At 51.9% G+C, this 19,727-nt stretch overlaps 1 protein-coding gene across 1 annotated transcript in view; it reads right to left on the bottom strand.

Moving 5' to 3' along the window:
- Positions 1 to 475: 475 nt before the first annotated feature.
- Positions 476 to 19,727, bottom strand: part of TTLL11 (tubulin tyrosine ligase like 11) — a gene marked incomplete at its 5' end in the record, with an annotated part of 196,961 nt that continues 177,709 nt past the window's right edge. Inside the window, 1 exon segment of the mRNA XM_080669649.1 lies at positions 476 to 9,893. Coding sequence (XP_080525775.1) covers positions 9,610 to 9,893 — 284 coding nt within the window. The 3' untranslated portion in view covers positions 476 to 9,609.

The following is a 19,727-nucleotide window of genomic DNA, read 5'->3' as shown; positions in this document are numbered from 1 at the left end:
GAGCCAGCCTGGGGGAGTAGGATCAGCTTTGCAGAGGAGGTGACTGTCATCTGCTGGGTGAGTAGGAAGCTCACCAGCGCACAGGGATGGAAGGGTGTTAGGGACAGAGGAAGAGCCTGGGTGTAGCCCTGGGGACTGGAAGAGCATTTGGGGAATGGCCAAAAGTGTGGGGAGACCTGAGGTAAGGTTCTGGGAGAAAGGCCTTGGCTGAGCAGCCTGCCCCGTTGTTCACCTCCAGGGGGCGCACCTGAGGTTCTCTGTATGTCATGCTCCCCCATCCCCCCCAGTGCGGTGCACAACCTTCAGGCTGCACATGGTGGCCCTGTTGGCCTGGCTGGGGAAAGACTGGGCCCCAAAAGGAGGACCCCCAAAACCAAGGGAGGAGTTTCAGCTGGACCCAGGTGGTAGGAAGCTGTTTTATATCTTTAGGTAGGACGGTGACATGATCAGACTGGCATTTTATTTTTTTAATCCTCATCTGAGGATATGTTTTTATTGGTTTTAGAGAAAGGGGAAGAGACAGAAAGTGAGAAACATTGATTTGAGAGAGAAACATAGATCGGTTGCCTCCTGCACGCACCCCAACCAGGGATCGAACCCCCAACCTGGGTATGTGCCCTGACCCAGAATCAAACCGATTATGGGACAAAGCTCAACCAACTGAGCCACACCGGCCAGGGCCAGGTTGGCATTAGAGAAAAGCCACTCAGGCAGCCTTCGGAGAATGTGTTGGAAGCAGAGAGACAGCTGGCTGCTGAAAAACGGCCCATATAGAACACATATTTTGCAAAAATATGACAAAAGGTGAATTCTTTTCATCTACAAAGAGATGCTACAAATCCACATGAAAAAGACAAGTAGAAACATAGGCAAAGAACGAGCAGCCAGCTCATAGAAAAGGAAATACAAATGGCTTTTCAACACATAAAAGTCTCAACTTCATCATATGAGAGAAACATATGAGAGAAACAAACGTTACATTTATTACCAGGATGTGACATGTTTTTCACCCATCAGTTGGCAAAGGTCACCGTTTTGACAATAGCTATGTCGGGAGGAGGGGGAACTGACCCCCTCACCTTGTTGGCGGGACTGAAAATTGGTCCAGTCTCTTTGGAGGGCAATTTGACATAGCGATTACAGTTTAATATGCATGTACCCTTTGACCTAGCAATTCGACTTTAGGACACACTCATTCTCATACACAAAGATGCATGTGCAAGAACATACCTGAAGGACTGTATGTAGCAACAGAAAACTGGAAACAACCTAAAAGCATCAACTGGGACCAGTTCCGTAGACTAAAGTGTTATAAGTAATTGCAGTGCGTCATATAGCGGCACGCCATGATGCCATTAAAAAACTGAGCCAGCCTGCACATACGCATCCTGCAACAATGTCTAAGAAACAGTGTTAAGTGAAAAAAGCAGACTGCAGGTCCATGTCCAGAGGAGGAAAAGGGGTATCACTCATGTGTGAGGATTCTTGCACATGTGGGGCTGGCTTGGAAAGGACACGCAAACCCAGAAACTGTATTTGCCTCTGGGAACAGACTGAGGATTGAGGGACAGGCGTGAATAGAACATGACTCGTCCATGTATGTCGTTTGTGCTATTTTTGTTTTGGTCATACATATATATATGCATTACCCTCACGTGTGCACTATGTGTGTGTGTGTGTGTGTGTGTGTGTGTGCCATTGCATATTTTAAAAAATGATCAAAGCAACAAGATGCCAAGTGGCTGAGTGTCCTTCCCAGGTGTGGTTCTCATTTTTACCCAGGCTCCTTGAAGAATGAATTTCCATGAAGGTGAGTTTTCCAGATGTATTACCAGACTCAAAACTCTTCAAAAGCTTTTTTTAAAAAAGGAAAGTTATGTAGACGGCACGACAGTCTTCCAGATTTTAGTAAGTGGAGACAGCAGAATGTGCGGGACACTCCGAGCTGCCCTGAAGCAAGGGGCTCCGAGCCCTGCGCCAAGGCCCCGTTCTGCCGGGACGAGGCTCTGGTCCTTTCCCTCCTAGCAGGTGCCACTTCGCACAGGGCGTGTGAGCACAGAGGAAGTGTCGCCCCTGGACCCTGAGTGGGCAGCTCTTTGCAGGCCGCGGAGCCAGGAGCCCTGCTTTGGGGCAGGACACTGTGGGTGTCGTGGCTCTATGGGGGCCTGGAACATGCTGACCTGCAATAATAAGGTGGACGGCTGCTTTCCTCTCCATGCTGTCCCACCAGGGCCCCTACGGTGGCCTTGGCTGAGGAAGGGGAGCAAGCCACCTGCCTCACCGCCATTGCCACAGAGCCTCTGACAGGTGTCTAAACTCCAGGAACACGTCACTCCCTCCCTAAGGGTGACTGTCCCCTGTAGATGAAGGGTGAGGGTTTCTCCAAACACCTCCCTCCAGCTGCCCCGGAGTCTCACAGGTTCCTTGAGGCAACATTTAGCTTCCCAGGCCAACATTAGCCATCAGGGAAGGAAAAATTAAAAGGAGCCCCTTTCTCACCAATTGGCCCACAATGAATGAGCTTTGTCCATCCCGGTGGACTTGCTGTCCAACATTATCACACAGAACAAAATCATCAATACTTTGCGGCCATTTATATACAATGAGACTGTTAGCAACACTCAGCTTCACTTTATTATTGCATTTTACAAAGTTACCAAGACAACTGAGGCCGAGTTATGGAACCTCGACTTCATGCGCCATGAACATTTAATAAAGAATTTTAAAAAGCGGTAAGAGGCAGGAGCAGCCTAGCAAGTAGCAAAGCCCCCACGGAGGGAGGAGGCTCGAGCACCGGGCCCTCTGGCCAGAGCACAGGGAGCCACGAAGTGGGCAAGGACTCCCTGGCTCCCTTTCCTTCCCTCAGCAGCCATTTATTAAGATGCTTCCCCGGCGCCAGGTCCCAAGCCAGGCTCCTCACTCATGATGGCATGGTCTCCCCCGTAGAGGCCAGGACGAGGGCAAAGAGGTGAAGTCCCTGGTCACCTAGTGAGAGTGACAGACAGCAAAACCCAGCCCCTCCCTCGCCCTTCCCACCATCACCCAGGCCCTCCTCTGGGATTCTCAGCCCTCGTCTTCCTCACTCGGAAGGGAGAGCATCCCGCTGATTTCGTTCACTGTCCAGCTCCTGGCCTGGCCTCTGCAGCCGGGAGGGACCCGGGGAAGCTGGCAGGTCCGGTGGCCTGAGATGAGGGTGCTGGTTGAACCTTAGGAAACGCCTCCGCGTGGGAGGAAACATTTCCGCGAGCTCTTGGTGGGCTCATATGTTACCCCTGGGTGCACCGAGCCCCCTGTTCTCTGCTCCCGACATGAGACTCAGAGGCCAATTGTCAGAAACGAGAAAAACATCAGTCATTTTATCATTTTATACCAAAGCTCAGTGGTGCTCAGTGTGCATATGTGTGCGTGTGTGTGCGTGCGTGTGTGTGTACCATATGCACAAGCACTGGGCCTTTCTAGTTACATACAAATCAAGACTTTTGGTTACTAGAGATGGAGGTAATTGAATATGTTGACTGTTCTGCAAAGCTCCTTTGTCCTGGGTACAGAAAAAAATGTGAACTTATCCCAAGAGGGAGAAATCCATATGCCACACGGGGAATGTCCCTCACATCCATCAAACGAAGCAGGAGATTGGCAGAAGGCTCCATCAAGGCGAGGCGGGTCTGCGGTTCGTTCGCACCCGTGGAGAGGCCCGGGCTCCCAGAGGGGACAGGGCGTCGTTTCTGAGCTTCCAGGGAAGGCGCTCAGATGCCCAGCATTTCAAGTCCAATTCTCAACTGCAGGCCATTAATCAAGACATTAAAACAATTAAGCTATTCTGCTCTGATACTCCGCCAATCACAAGGCAAACGCCAGGTGCCGGGGAGCGGCAGAGGCCATTTCTCAGCCCGTGGATGTCTTCACGTGGGAGGATGGCGGGAGGCACTGAGGGAGCGGGCGGCTGCCGCATCTGTCTTGTTGGATTACAACGTTCAAGAAGGAACCTTTCCCTCCTCCCCACCCCCCGCCCCACACCTGGCTTACACGAGAGCCCGTCTGAAGACAACACAGCACTGGGCAGCACTTTGTTTTACGAAACACCTTCTATGAGTACCGTCCTTTCCATTCTTCATTCTGCGTTCCCAGAGAGCAAGTGAGAGGCCTGTGCCCCTCACGAAGCTCAGGGACCCGGAGCCCGTAGGATGCACGTGGCCCACAGAGCCCTTCGGGGGCTCAGCCAGAGGAGGTCAGATCAGACAGCCCTGAGCCGAGCCCCCAGCCACTCCCAGCCTCTCTGAGACGCGGCTTCCACATCTGTGAAATGGGCCCAAACCCTCTCCCTGCTGGGTTGCACAGCTCTGGTGCCGAGAAAGGAGCATGGGATTTGGGGCCACGGAACCTCCCTAGGAGTCCAGGCTCAGCCACGAGGCCTTGCACATTAGTCCCCAAATGTGAAGAGACGGTGATGAGAACCCCGATCCTTTGCTGGGCTGAGGGGGACTGGATGAGAAGGGGCTGTAAAAGTGCTTTGTAAACGGCTGTGTTGAACTAATGTCAAATTCGGTGGGAAGGGAGCTGGTTCTAGGAAAGGCACAGCGAGCCATTCCGAGTGTCTGGGCTCCTCCGCAAGCGGGTCCTACCACCCCACCCACCCCACTGTCAGCACTCGCGGGGATCATCTGATCTGACCCACCCCACCCCACCCCACACAATGGCAGGCTGCTGCGGAGCAGGAGAGACAGCTGACATGGACCACCCAGGGGCCGGCATGACCCCTGCCCCTGCCTGCCCCTGAAAGAACTCTCTGCTTGGTGAGAGCAATGCCGTGATGCCACAGGGCAGGTGTGATAATAATGAAGGAACTTCCCATGTTCTCACAGGTACAGGAGGGCATGGTTCATTCTGTTTAGGGGATGTGCATAGGGGACATTTGAGCTTGACCTTGAAAGAGAAATGTTTCCATTGGACAGAGAGAGAGAGGACAGCAAATGTAAGGACAGGCGAGCACAGAGTGGACCCGCAACATGTGGCCTTCCCATCGTGGTAAGAACCAGAATGTTCTCTTCCCACATGGTGAAAATAGATACAAAGACAAAAAACAGTAAGATACTTAGGAATAAACCTAACCAAGGAGGTAAAAGACCTGTACTCAGAAAACTACAGGACATTGAAAAAAGAGATTGAGGAAGATTTAAACAAGTGGAAGAATATACAGTATTCATGGATTGGTAGAATCAACATCATTAAAAGGTCCATACTACCCAAAGCAATCTATAGATTCAATGCAATCCCCATTAAAATACCAACGGCAAATTTCACAGACCTAGAACAAACTATCCAAAAATTTATATGGAATCAAAAAAGACCCCAAATAGCTGCAGCAATCCTGAGAAAGAACAAAGTTGGAGGGATCTCAATACCAGATATCAAGTTATACTACAAAGCCACTGTACTAAAAACCTGGTACTGGCACAAGAATAGGCATATAGATTAATGGAACAGAACAGAGAATCCAGAAATTGACCCAAGCCTTATGCTCAATTAATATTTGACAAAGGAGGCAAGAGCATACAATGGGGTCAAGACAGTCTCTTCAACAAATGGTGTTGGAAAATTGGACAGATACATGCAAAAAAATAAAACTAGACCACCAACTTACACCATACACAAAAATAAACTCAAAATGGATAACAAACTTAAATGTAAGACATGAAACCATAAAAATATTAGAAGAAACCATAGGCAGCAAAATCTCAGACAGCTATCGAAGCAATATGTTTACGGATACATCTCCCAGGGCAAAGAAAACCAAGGAGAACATACATGGGGCTACATGAAAACAAAAAGCTTCTGCACAGCAAAAAAACCATCAACAAAACAACAAGAGAGCCCAATAAGGGGTTAATCTCCAAAATATATAGGGAACTCATACAACTTAACAAAAGGAAGACAAACAATCCAATTAAGAATGGGCAAGGAACCTAAATAGACACTTTTCGAAAGAGGACATACAGAAGGTCAAGAGGCATATGAAAAAATGCTCAAAGTCACTAATCATCGGAGAGATGCAGACCAAAAACGACAAGGAGATATCACCCCACACCTGTCAGAATGGCTATCATCAACAAATCAACAAACGACAAGTGTTGGCAAGGTTGTGGAAAAAAGGGAACCCTAGTTCTCTGCTGGTGGGAATGCAGACTGTATGGAAAACAGTATGGCGTTTCTTCAAAAAATTAAAATTGAAACTGCCATTTGACCCATTGATCCACTTCTAGGAATGTATCCTAAGACACCCAAAACACTCATCAGAAAGAATATATGCACCCCTATGTTCATAGCAGCGCTATTTACAATTGCCAAGAGTTGGAAACAGCCTAAGTGCCCATCAGCAGATGACTAGAAAAAAAAACTGGGGTACATTTACACAATGGATATGTGGCAATAAAAAAAGAAAAAAACTCTTACCATTTGCAACAGCATGGATGGACTTGGAGTATTATGCGGAACAAAATAAGCCAGTCAGAGAAAGGTAAGTATCACATGATCTCACTCATATGTGGAATCTAATGAACCAAATAAACTGATGATCAAAAATACACCCAGAGACATAGAAGCATGAACAGACTATTGAACCTCAGAGGGAAGGCAGGTGGGTGAGAAGAGATCAATCAATAAACTTGTATGCCTATATGCATAACCCGTGGACACAGACAATGGGGTGGTGAGGACCTGGGGGGAGGGGGCAGGGGGCAGAAGGGAGTGGGCTAGAAGAGGTTAATGGGGAAAAAAGAAGTACCTATGTAATACTTCCAACAATAAAGATTAAAAAAAAAACCAACAGCTACTAAGAGCAGTGGGAGCACGGGTCATGGGCAGGGAGCCTGAGCTGTGGGCCAGGTGTGGATCTAGGGCAGCCTTGGGCAAACTACGGCCCGAGGGCCGGATCCGGCTGTTCTATCCGGTTCTCTTGCTTTCCCCTCCACTCCTTTACTTTGAATTTATATTAGTTCACACAAACACTCCATCCATGCTTTTGTTCCGGCCCTCCGGTCCAGTTTAAGAACCCATTGTGGCCCTCGAGTCAAAAAGTTTGCCCACCCCTGATAGGGTGTTTCAGGAAGAAAGGGATTAGATTATGAGGGGCCTTGAGCGCTGGCATCAAGGTCTGGGGCTTCATTGGGGAAGGGATGAGGGTTGATTGGAGTAGGGGTTCCTGTGGTCAGCCTGTGGTTCTCCAAATTCCTTCCATCTGAGGGATGGAGGATGGATTGAGGGGTGAAGAGGTAGGAGACAGATGAATTCCAGGTGAGAGATGATGAGGTCTGAGCTAGGGAGAGTGGACAGAGCCCCAGGGAGACAGAGGGGAAGGAGTCATGTTTAGGAGATGGAGGTGCCATCTCCAGAGGCCCTAACAGCTGCACTGGACCCAATGTGCAGTGACAAGCACCTTCTGCTGCCCTGTTCCGGCCAGGCCGCGGTGCCATGGCGACATCACCCATGCCCAGTGATGCACGCACCCCAAACAAGGCAGGCGAGCCCATGCTGGAGGCTGCCCTCCAGGGACTCAGCCAGGGGAACAGTGAGGGCCGGTGGCTGGACAGTCTGCGGGAATCAGAGTGGGGAGGGGAGGCCGGTGGAGGCGAGGGCCTTCTTGAGACGGGCTTATCCCACAGGCAAGCACAGGGCTGGGCTCTGGCCTGGGCTCCGGGTCCAGCCTCTCTGCTAGGAGGAAGGAAATGTCTGCTTTGGCTATCGCTTCAGTCACACCCTGCAAAACTGGCGGCCAGTTACCAGAAGGGTGAACACGGTGGGGCTTCCGTTAGTCACTGAAGAGGTGGGACAGTCTCCCATCACTCACTCTGGCGATGGAGCGGCCTCTGATCAACAGCATCGGGAAAACAGGGCCCGTCCATCACATCAGGCCTCCTGTAAATCAGCAGCCTCATTTCCCTAATACCCTGTGGGGCGTGGGGGCGGGGCTTACTCTGCTGTGTCTGCAGGGATGGGGACTCCTTGTAATCTAGACCCTAACCCTGGCGGAGCAGCCTGTGCTCTGAGGGGCAGGAGGGAGGAGGCGCAGGACAGGGCGTTGCCTGGGAGCCATATGCAGGGGAAGCAGGTGTTATTGAGAGAATGGGCTGGCTGGAAGGAGGGTCCAGCAAGGATTCGGGTGGGCCTCCTGCTGTAAAATAACTGGCTAAGAGTGGGCGGGATCTTGTTAACAACCTTCTCTTTGGGTTTAGAAACATTCCTGGGAGGCTGAGTGCAAGTTGCTCGGGACTGTGTGCGGCTGTGTGTGAGCTGCTGCCTCAACTGCTCCAGTGGGCCTGAGCGTAGGGGACTCAGGAGACAGGGAAGGTTGTGGGAGGGAGAAGACAGGGACAGCCGAGGAGGAGGAGGACAGACGTGCTGGCCCGGGGCACCCTCCTGCCCACAGGACCCTCCTCCTTGCCCTTTCTTTGTGAGCATTTCCTGAGCCCTCCTGTGTGCCAGGCACTGTGCTGATGCCCTCACACCTGGCACCCTCCTGGCTCGGAGTGTGATGTCAGCTCTTCCCAGGGCTGCCAGGACGCATTAAAGTGGACCCTCTGAGCAAGGGCCACATTAACCCAAATCCAACCATGCTGTGGGGAGCGTGACTCTGCAAGGGCAGCCTCCGTCCACGTGTTGTGGGTGGGCCCTAGGTCCGCACTTGCCCGTGGCCATACCCACAATGCCCCTGTGGCTTCCCCTCTGAGAGGAGGGGACACAGGTGGAGACAGGAGGGGAGCCCACTCTTGTGCAAGGAGCTCCCCTTTTCCTCCCACCACCTCTGGCACCTGGGTCTGGCCTCATGTTCCTCCTCCTCCTAACCCTCACCCGGTCTTGTCTCCTCCTCTCAGGAGCCTCCTCCTCTCACCCAGGATGCCCAGCACACAGGAGCCACACAGAGAGCACCCCAAACGGGGAGGGCTTCAGTCAGAGGCCATACAACCATGGGACTCCTGCCTTGGGGTCAAGGTCAAACAAAATCAGGCAAAATGACCCCTCTGGCTCCTGCCAGCTTGAAGACTTGAGGAGCCATAGTTAGTGACTTTAGTTAATTATTTCTTAATTAATAACAAACTGAACACTGCAGCAATAGGCAAGCTAATGAAATAAATGAGGCTAATCTGTTAACTACACCCATGTAGCACATGATCGGATGGGAGAGTCTCGAGTATTTCCACTCCATCCCGCAGAGCGGAGGCAGGAAGTAGGCATGATGCTCCTGGGCTTCAGCCAGTGCTCCCTCTGGGCCCCGCAGACCCAGGACTCGGCTGCCTCACGTCCTTTCCTCACCACAGCGCAGTCTGAGGCTGTTGGTGCCCCAAACACAACAGTTTCACCCCCGCTGTCGCTTCCCATGAGCTCGGACTAGGAGATGCCATCTGTCGCCTTTGGGATGTCATATGTCCACTGTGACTTGTAAACAGGTTTACCACCATGAGGCACTGGGAGGAAGGCGGGCGCGAGTCAGTCGGCCTCCCGAAGCGCAGGACCCCCCGGCAGGAATCCCAGCAGCCGGCGTTTCTCCACGTGGGAAGCCCAGGGCCTCTCTCCAGCCCTGAAGGGCTTGCTTGTTCCGGGAGGACAGAGTGGCCCTCAGGACAGGGCGCGTGGGGAATGGGAGAGCTTGCCTGTGCCGGCTGGGAGGTGGCCCTCCACCAGCGGGGCAGCCGGGGTGGCTTCCTGGGGCATGCCACCGTGAGGGGGCCGGCTCCCAAACCTGCCACTCCGGCCACACACCAGACGCTTTTCATCCAGCAGGGACAGGTGGTATTCACACAGGTCGATCAGCGAGGCCACCTGCTGGTGCAGGGGCAGCATCTTGAACTTCCTCTGAGCCAGGTAAAAGAAAGCCTCTACAAAGGCCTGCAGGCACATCCCTGTGGGGAAGAGACCAGTGTTAGCAGGTGTGCGACAGCTGCCCCATCACTAGCACCTCCCACCAGAGTTCCCATTCTGGAAATGAAACAGGGCTCAACCACAGGCTCCCACCCACCACACGCCCAGCTGAGCATATACAAACCTTGGCAGATTCAATCCTTTAAGCAAACCTATGCAGAAGGTTTAATTAGCCCTATTTTACAGATGAGAAAACTGAGTCGCAGAGAGGTGGGGAGACCTGGGCCAAGTCCTCTGGGTAGGAAGTGGTGGAGTTGGGATTTAAGCCTAGTCCAAAGCTGTAGCCCTCTGCACCACCAAAAAATGTTCCCGTTAAAAGCCAGGCCCTGACTTTGATTCCACCAGACGGGAGACAGTAAATCAGGTCAGCCCAATCTGATGGCAATGTTTCACATCTGGACAGAGGTGCTGGCTTTGTGGGTGTATTTGTCAAAAGTCATCAACTTGGACCTTAAGATCTGTGCATTTGGCTGTATGTAAATTTTAACTCAAAAAGTAAAATACAATTGACCCCTTCTCTCTACCCAAAACTATATTCTGCATCGTATTAATAGTCCCCTCTGTGCTCCTGGAATATCCTTTCTTACTTAATGGGATCTGAGCTCAAAATCACTTGTTCAGAGACCTTCCCTGGCTCCCAGCTTAGACCCGGCAACACAGCTGCCTGCACTTCCCTGTGGAGCGCACACCATGGCTTGCTCAGTGCTCGTCTGTGTGGCTCTTTGACACTCTGTCTTCCTTGCTGGCTCTGAGCCCCAGCTCACCACTGCACCTCCAGTCCCAGGCACCCAAAGGTGCTCCATATCGTCATGCTGAATGAATGAATGAGTTGGTTCTAGGCACTTCACAGACATTATCACTAATCCTTACAACACCTTTCTGAGGCCAGTATTATGCCCCACCTTACAGATGAGGAAACTGACTCAGAAAGGTTGAGTAACTTCCTTAGGTCACACAGCAGAGAACAGTGGCCTGGAACTTCAAACTCTGACTCCCAATTCATTTAACTAAGTTGTGCTATATGAAGGGTTATGAGTCTTCCCAATGGCCAAGTGAAAATGAACCCCATGACCCAAATTCATGGGATTCCCTGGGCTCCTTGGGGAAGGTGACATGAGGCTGGACCGAATCTGATCGGAGGTGGTGCCCAAGACCCTGCAGTGTTTGAGATGAGTCTGGCTCTGCCTCTGCTGGCCCACACCTTCCCAGTGGCCTTGCTTCTGGCTCAGAGGCATTATTCACCCACTTCTGCCACCACAGGTGGAGCCAGGCCTGGAGTTTGTAAATACTGGGTTCTATGTGGACCCTGGGATCTGAGAGCTCTTTTCGCCTTGGGAACTTGAGCTGAGCAAAGTTGTTCTGTCTCTTTCCAAGTCCACCAAGGCTTCTTTGCTCGGCTTCTTTTGACTCCAGATGCGCTGCAAGTCCCCAGCTCTGCTTGGCCCTGACAGAAGGAGTTGACAATGAGAACAATAACCCTGGTGTAAAACCGTGTAATGTACACAGAGGGCTGGTGGGACAGAGAGGCAGGGAATCAAGAGGCAGACGCTTCCTGGTCACCCGAGTCCGGGGCCAGGTCTCTCCTAGGATGTGCCTGCCTGCGCGTGTGTGTCACTGTACGAGGGAGAGTCAGGCGCATGCAGAGTGGAAGAGGTCGGGATCCAGAGCCAGAGAAGCCTGGTGCCGTCCCAGCCCCCAACTTTCCTGCTTGTGATCTAAACAGCACTACCCAAAGCGTGGTGTGCAGCCTGGTGCCATGTCCAGGAACTGTGTGTCCTGGCCCTGACAAGATAAGGAGCTCGGGCCCGAATGTAAATCCCCCTTCTCATCAATCACCTTGTTTAGTTCAGCTGGCAGCATCTTGAGGCACGTTTCCCAACAAAGGCAGCAGCACGTGTTTGCATGCTGGCTCAGCCTCTTGATCGGGACTGTGAGGAGCAATGCGTGGACGGTGCCTGTGAGCAGCTCGAGTCCACACAGCCCTCCCCAGCTTCAACATGCATCCCGGGCACCACAATCCTGTCAAAACGCAGATCTGAGGTGGTGCCTGAGACCCTGCATTCCTGACAAGCTCCCATGATGCCTGGCTGCTGGCCCTCGGAACACACACTGAGCAGCAAGGGCTGAGCGCCTGCTACTCAGCAAATATTTGTTTCCTCCCCTTAATCGAAGGCACACAGTGATTAGAGCTATAATGCACAGAAAAAATACACCGAGAACCTTTCCCGGGGAAAAATGCATGGCTAAATGATTTGGAAGAAATTCTAAAATGAGAGATGGGATTTAATGTTATACTAGGTTTGCTTGTCTATATTTTCTGATTTTTTGTAGTAAACACATATGAATTCTAAAATAGGCCATGGAAAGAGGGGGTGCAAGGGCTGCTGCTTTTAATTATGAGCTCTTTGCTACTATTTAAATTAGAAGTTATGCACTTGTATTACTTTGAAAAACATACAATGTAAGCTTTCTGCATATATGTTCTACTTTGACATCTATTAACTAATACACATGTGCAAAATAGACGAGGAAGTAAAGGGGAATGGGACGTCATTGAAGTCGGAGGTCAGGTGCCGGCAGTTTGGTTCTGGTGAGGTCTCTCTTCCTGGCCTGCAGTCGGCCACCTCTCACTGTGTCCTCAATGGCAGAGAGTGAGCCAGCTCTCTGGTCTCTCTTCTTATACGGACACAGTCCCATCAGATCAGCGCCCCAACCTTATGACCTCATTTCACCTTCATTACTTCCCTAGAGGCCTGTCTCCAAATACAGTCACACTGGGGTTAGGGTTTCAACATATGGACTTGGCAGGGACACAATCAAGCCCACAGCACCCCAGCATGCTCAGCTCTGTTAAGGTGCACCCCAGCACCTGCGGACACTCTCCTACCACTAGCCAAGTCTCTAAAATGACCTGAGCCGTTCATCAGAAATATAACTAATCCTACCCTCTTCCCTGCCCCCCCCCCCTTAAAGGCCCCTCGCAGCTCTGATCAGAGTTGGAAGCATGTCTTTGGTAACATTACTTTAGTGACCCATTACAGTAAAAGTAATGAAAGGAAACAATAACAGTGAATATTTATTGAGCCCTCATTAAGTGCATGGCCCTGGGCTAAGTGTGATTATTTAACTTAATTCCACAGAAACCGTATGAAGCAGGTAGGTGGAAGCATCAAACTCAAACGCGTTTCGCATTAGACGTCTGTCAAAGTCACACATAGCTGATAGGCGGCAGACCCCAAGGTCCACTATCTTGACTCTTTACTCCACGGCTACAAGGAGTGTTAATTCCAGTTGCTGAGAAGAAAGAAGAGACGCCCGCCTTGCAGCATGTGAGGGATGGCCTCCTCCTCTGTGGGCTGCCAGCAGCCAGGCGCAGTCGGGTCTGCCAGGCTCTGCACAAGGCCGTCCCCACCTGCCTCCCACGCCCCAAGATAAGCTGTTGAGTATTTTTTTGAAACTCCATTTGGGCTGATGGATGTCGCTGGAGAAAGCGGCCTTTGAAACGTTCCAGTTGTAGCCGTACGCACGTCTCTCACCCAGACGGCCACTTGGATATTGGGATGCGGCCCCTGACAGAAGATGGCCTCATTCTGTCAGTCCGGCAGGGGAGGGCGGGCCCACAGGCTCCTCTGGCTCCAGTCCTCTCCTCTCCACTCCCAGGGAGGGGTCCTGCACCCAGCTTAGTGACAGCCCTGGTGGCTGCTCTCTGATAATCCCATCATCTATTTTGGGGCTTAAGGACGGAAACAAGAATAATACCTGAGAGTGCACAGCACTTGCCAATTTATAAAGAATATCCGTTTCCTTATCTGGTCCTCAGAGCAATGCTTGGAAGACGATGTTACTGCAAGTGCTCCCCATTTACAGTTGAGGAACACAGACCCAGACAGGCAAGCAGCTTGGCCCCCTAAGTGGGTGAGGCAGCACTTACACCCACGCCCATCTGACTCCCAGGCCCAGCCATTTGCCTATGGCACGCTCTTGCCTACATCTGACATCCACGAATTATCTTCTAGTTCACAGGGCACATTTGCATATGAGATAATTAAATCATTGTTGGCTGCCAGAGATACCACCCCAGACCGGCTAGGAGATGTTTCGTTTCCTCTCCAACACACCGAGCTCCTTGCTAGGACTTCTGTTTCACAGTGCTGGTGTGTTGGGCTAGGGCAGCTCTTTCCAGTCCTCTCTCTCTCCCAGCCCTTAAATCTCTTCCCCATTACTCACCCAGAATAGACGTTTCTGTCTCACAGTGCGATCCTAAATGTGTAAGTACACAGCCTTCCGTTTGGAAGTGTCGGTAGGAAATAAAGCTGAGCGATCTTGACTAGAATTAGCTCAGTGATTCCTCCCCATGCAGTGGAATGTTCCCCACAAGAGCGATCTTCGAAGGCGGCGTGACTCCGGGTGGTTAATCACCAGCTTCCCAGTCTGCTCGCCACTCCTGGGCACCCCCAGCCTGGCTCCCAGCCTGCTGCTACACGGGCCCCAGACATCACTTGGGTCTCTCCAGGCCTGTGTGTGTGGGGGGGTGGTGGGTGGGGTGGGGGGGTTGGAAGAACTGCACAGGGACAGCAAACCTGGGCATTCCCTGTGAGGTGGCATTCAGGTCTGTGGAACAGTGACTGGCAGTCAGACGGGCTGGGCTGGGTCCCAACTCTGCTACTTACTAGCTGTGTCTCTAGTGAGTCCTGTCACCTCTCAAGGTCTCTGTTTCTTTGCCTGTGAAGTGGGGACTGTACTGTCTGCCCCTTTTACAAGGCACTGCCCAGAGAAGCTCAATACATGCTTCAAAATAGCAGTGGTGGCGCCGCCCGTCACCCCCACTCTGGTGCTGCACCCTCCCCTCACAGCGACCGACCGCAGTGCTCTCAGGACACTGGTTTGCCCTTCCATGCAGGGAGCTGGCTGCTTGTCTCCACACGTGACTGGGGCGAGGCCAGGGGGCCTTTGCCTCCCTCTCCAGCTCTCACAGAGCAGCTCTCAACAAGTGTTTGCAGGATGAATGAGCCCACGGACTGGGCCACAGGAGGAAACCCTGCAGGGAGGTCAGGTCTTTGTGCCTGTGCCCTGTGTGGCTTTGAGCAGTTACCTCCAGCGCCTGGCCTCACTTCTCCCCTCTGTAACATGAGCGGCGGCCTGGGCGATTTCTCTGGATTCCAGAAGCACTGGGATGAGGGCAGCTACGAAATGTTTTAAAAATGGTAACTAAAATCACACACCACATTTACTAAGGACGCTCTGCCTGCCAGGACTTCACGGTGCATTTTCCCTGTGCATGCTCATTTAATCTCAGGGCAACCCAAGCAGCCCAGCCACTCGCCCAAGGTCACACTTCCCTCGCCCAAGGTCACACTGTTGGGAGAGTGGTAGGGCTGGGAGCCAACACTGCTCCACGTGGCCTCTCCCCACACCAGGCGGGAACCTCCTCACAGCCCATCTTTCCAGAGGAGAAAGGGAGAGCTCGGCACGGAAGTCACATTCTCACAGTCACAGTGTTTAAGCGTCACCTTTGTCCTCGGCTAGATGGAAAAATTAATAAGGGTCAGGAAGGAACCATAAACAGACTTTGCAGAAAACCATTACCTCCCCGCCCCCAGAGGCCTGCAGCACCAATAACAAACATAATCAAAGATGAAGGCAGCTGTTCCATCATTTCATTGACCACAGGTCACACCACTGCACCAGACTGCCCCAGAGGTCCAGTCCCATCCAGCGTCACCCCTGATTCCACACGGCATGGACACAAGTCCCTAAGTCATGATCTGGGAAGACAGGACTGGTCACCACTTCCTGCTATTCCAGACACTTCTTGTGTGATTAATGGCTCCAACGGGACCTTCTGAGGCTCAACACTCACTCCTCAGCAAGTGCTCAAAATCCCAGGCTCGGAAAGGACTTTGAAGATCACTCAATCCAGACCTTACACAATGATAATAATAACACCAAAAACAGCAAGAATGAATAAGAGCAGTTGGCATATGGCGCATGCTTAGTACATACCAGGCACTGAGGGGAGCTCTTTGGGACCCTCTCAGGTAATCCTCTAAACGCAATCTGAGTGGTAGGTGCATTTAGGATCCCACCCCATTCCACCTTTGATTGTTCACCTGTGTTTAATGACATATCAAAACTTTGCTTTAGTCTTGGTTGGCTCTGCAGGCTTCTGGGGTGCAGGGAGGTAGAGACATTCCCCCCGAGTCCCAGACTGGAGGTGGTGGTGGGATTTGAACCCAGGCTCAGTGAGTCTGCCCTCACAGTGTCAGGTTTACACAGAGCGGCGGGGAAGAAGCCGTAAATCGTGAGTTTGCAAAACTGATTCTAGCACTATTTGTCTAGCTTCCCGTAGTTTCCCTGTGAGATTCGCAGTCGCGGTTGCCCTCCTTGACATTGCAAACAACAGTCATCTAGCCCACACGTGGCCATCTCCAGTGTGGGGTGCCCAGCACGTCTCCAGGAGGCCCCTTCTCGTTGTGTGCGCTCTACCTCGGAGCTGACATGTGCAAAGCCTCCCCACTGGCTGCTTTCCCATAGAGCAAATCTCACCCTTCCCCACAATGGCCTGGCTCTGGAGGATTTGTAAGGCAGCAGCCCGGTGATTAATACCTCCTGACCACCTGTCAGGTAGATGTGGGGGTGGATGTAGGGGGATGCAAGCCCTTGTGTGGAAGGGAAGGGGACACAGGGAGGGGAGAGAAGGCTGTGAACTGGGGAGTGAAGTGTTAGAATGCAAAGGAGAAGCCTGGAATTGCCTGGGAGAGGCAGGCAAGCGTACAAGACCTAAGGAAGGAGAGGCAGGTGGTCTGGAGTTAGTGCCTGCTGCCCCTGCTCCTCAGTCTCTTCCCTTCTCCTGGATCGTGCCCATCAGCCATCAGATACACCCTGGGTCTTGCATTGTTGAAGAGGTGGCCTTGACAGGGCATCTCACTGGGCATTCGATCACTGCTCCCTGATCAGCCAAATTTCCCAGAAAGATGCTGGCACACCGCTGTCTCCACGGCCTTCCTCCTGCTCACTGGGGGGACATTCAACTGCTTTTGCCAAAAGACTGGGAACTGTCCCTTCCCTTCCTCTAAGCTCGCTCTCTCTGCAGCATTTGTTAATGTATGTGGACACCTCCCTTCTTGAAAAATTCTCATCTCGCTCTCTGACACCCCACTGGCCTGCTTTTCTTTGTATCTTCCTGGGAACTCCGGCTCAGGCTCACCTTCTCTCTGCTTCAGCTGGCCCAGGCCCAGCTTCTCTTCTCTCTTCCTGTCCTTCATTGCCTAGGCTTTAAATAGCCATGCCTCCAGTCCTTATCTCCAGGCCAGACTGCTCTCCCCAACCCCCAAACTGGGATATCTCATTAGCATTTCTAAAAGCCCCTTAGAAATAGATTTCATGGTCTTCCCTTCCGAATCCTACTCTTCCTTAAATCCTACCCATTTCAATAAATAAAATCCTTGCTTAAGCCAGAAGTCCAAGAACCATTGTTGAAACTCCTCCCCTAACATCCGGAGTGCTTCACACCCTTGCTCTCCATCTCCACCATCACCACCACACCCACCCACAGCGGGAGAGGCCATCCCTCCCCTGGGCTCCCTCGCAGCCTCCTGGCTGGTGTCCCCACTTCCACCCTGCCCCCTTCCTACCAGCACCCAGAGCACCTTTTAGAAGCAGGAACCAAGCCGGGGATTCTCCTGCTTTAAGCTGCCCCACAACATTCAGAACACAATGCATATTCCTTAGCCTGCTCTGAGCCTGCTTCTGCAGCGCTCCAAACCCAGTGCACCCCTTGTTCTGAGTGCCCCCTATGTTTAACGTTTTGCCCCCTTGTCTTTCATCTCCTAGAAGCTGCCGCACACTTTCCCAGCTGGGGCTCCTGTCACGGGCCGTCCCTCTTTCCCTGGTCTCCACCCAGTTTGCACTTAGATCTCAGCTCCCTGATCCACCTCCTAATATAAATCAGGCCTTCTCTGCTATTCTTCTTAAAAAGTTATTTTATTTCATAGAATTCATCACATTTATTTTTGTGTTTCTGTGTTTAATGTCTGTCTGTCTCTGCTCCTAGACTGTCAGGGGCCTGGGGCCTGGGTACTGGTCACTGCACATCCCATCACTACTAGTACCTGCCATGTGGTCAGCGCCCACTGAACATCAGCTGACTAACTGAATGAAATCGATCTGTGTAGCTCATGGCACGTGGTAGGTATTTGACAAATGTCAATTCTCTCCTCCCTTCCCAGCTTGGGTCACTGACGGATTTTGTGAGCGAGCCTTCAGCATCCATTTAGGATAGAACCCAGCTTTGTATCACAGAGCCTAAGGTCAAACCCAGGATCTGCTAGGACAGTGGTCGGCAAACTCATTAATCAACAGAGCCAAATATCAACAGTACAACGATTGAAATTTCTTTTGAGAGCCAAATTTTTTAAACTTCTAACGCCACTTCTTCAGAATAGACTCGCCCAGGCCGTGGTATTTTGTGGAAGAGCCACACTCAAGGGGCCAAAGAGCCGCATGTGGCTCACGAGCCACAGTTTGCCGACCACTGTGCTAGGGGACTTTGGCTCATTTTGGGAGCCTCAACTCTTACCTACCCTGCCTGGCTCTTATTGGAGGGGGAAGGTGAGGGAGGTTTCATAGAGGGAAGGGGCCCCACCTGGTGTCCAGCCCATGGAAGATGCCCTGTAAATGTGACCTTTCTTCACTGTCTTTAAGCCGTCAGAGGGGCTAAGCCTGGCAGAGAAACCGTCTGCTGCTGGGGACCGAGGCTCAGAATCTCCATCCACTGCAGCTGTTCTTCGTTTCCCAAATAGTCCAGCTGGGGGCAGTTAGACCACCTTCTCAGCCAGCAAAGGCAGCGCTGCCTGGCTCCCGCTGCCTGCCCCAGTGAACTGGCTGGGCCTTCTGGGACTCACAGGAGACCAGTCAGGAGCCCTGGAGGTGGACTGAGCCCTGTCCTCAGGAGAGACCACTTTGAGGAGCTCTGAGGAACCGGCCTGTCACTTGGAGAGGTGAGGGGAGACAGATCAGTGTCAAAAATAAGACAGAGAGGTGGGTTTCAACTTGACTCACATTAAGAATGTCACTTTAGAGTACAAATGAGAGAAGAGAAATGCTCTTTTATGCGGGAGTTTATTTTTGTCACTTTGTCAGCGAGAAATTGCAGCCCTGAGGGCATTGGAGCTGCACAGAATTACCCAAAACATTAACATGCAAATTGCCTTCTTTAAAGAAGGTAATTTTATTAGTGCAGGAAAACGTTTCTCTCCCTGTACTCACTTCAGGAGCAGGGCGCTGTATGGGGGCGAGGGGACCACTGCAAACGGAGAGTTAGGGGGAGTTCTGAGCTTGGTTAGGATTCTATTACCTCCTCTACTTGGGACCACGTGAGGAACACACTACAGTGCCACCGCTGGTTTCCAGGGGTGCACCAAGTGTAATGGGCAAGTGACTTGTTCAAGATCATATAGCATCAATGGCAGAAGAAGGGGTAGAATTGAGGTTGTGTGACCTGTGTCTCAGTTAACCGGTGAGCAACAGGGAACCCTTAGGGTCCAGGAAATAGTTACTCTGAGAATAAAGGGCTCAATGTGCCAGGAACCCACAGAGCACAGAAGAGGGCATGACTGACAGGAAGGAGGGAGAGGGGCCTGGAAGCTTCACAAAGGTCTCACCTATGAGCACTGTCCAGGCCATCAAGATAGGGAATGGCATTGCAGGCAGGGCGATGTGCCTGACCAGAGGCATAGATGGGAGCGTGTTGGCCTGGCCTGAGCGGCCTGTGGCTGCTGCACAGGGTGTGTGGGAGGAGAGTGGGGCGAGGCTGG

Source organism: Plecotus auritus, assembly GCF_963455305.1.
Source record: "Plecotus auritus genome assembly, chromosome: 5".
In the NCBI taxonomy this organism is placed as follows: Eukaryota; Metazoa; Chordata; class Mammalia; order Chiroptera; family Vespertilionidae; genus Plecotus; species Plecotus auritus.
This window is presented reverse-complemented; position numbering and strand designations above follow the sequence as displayed.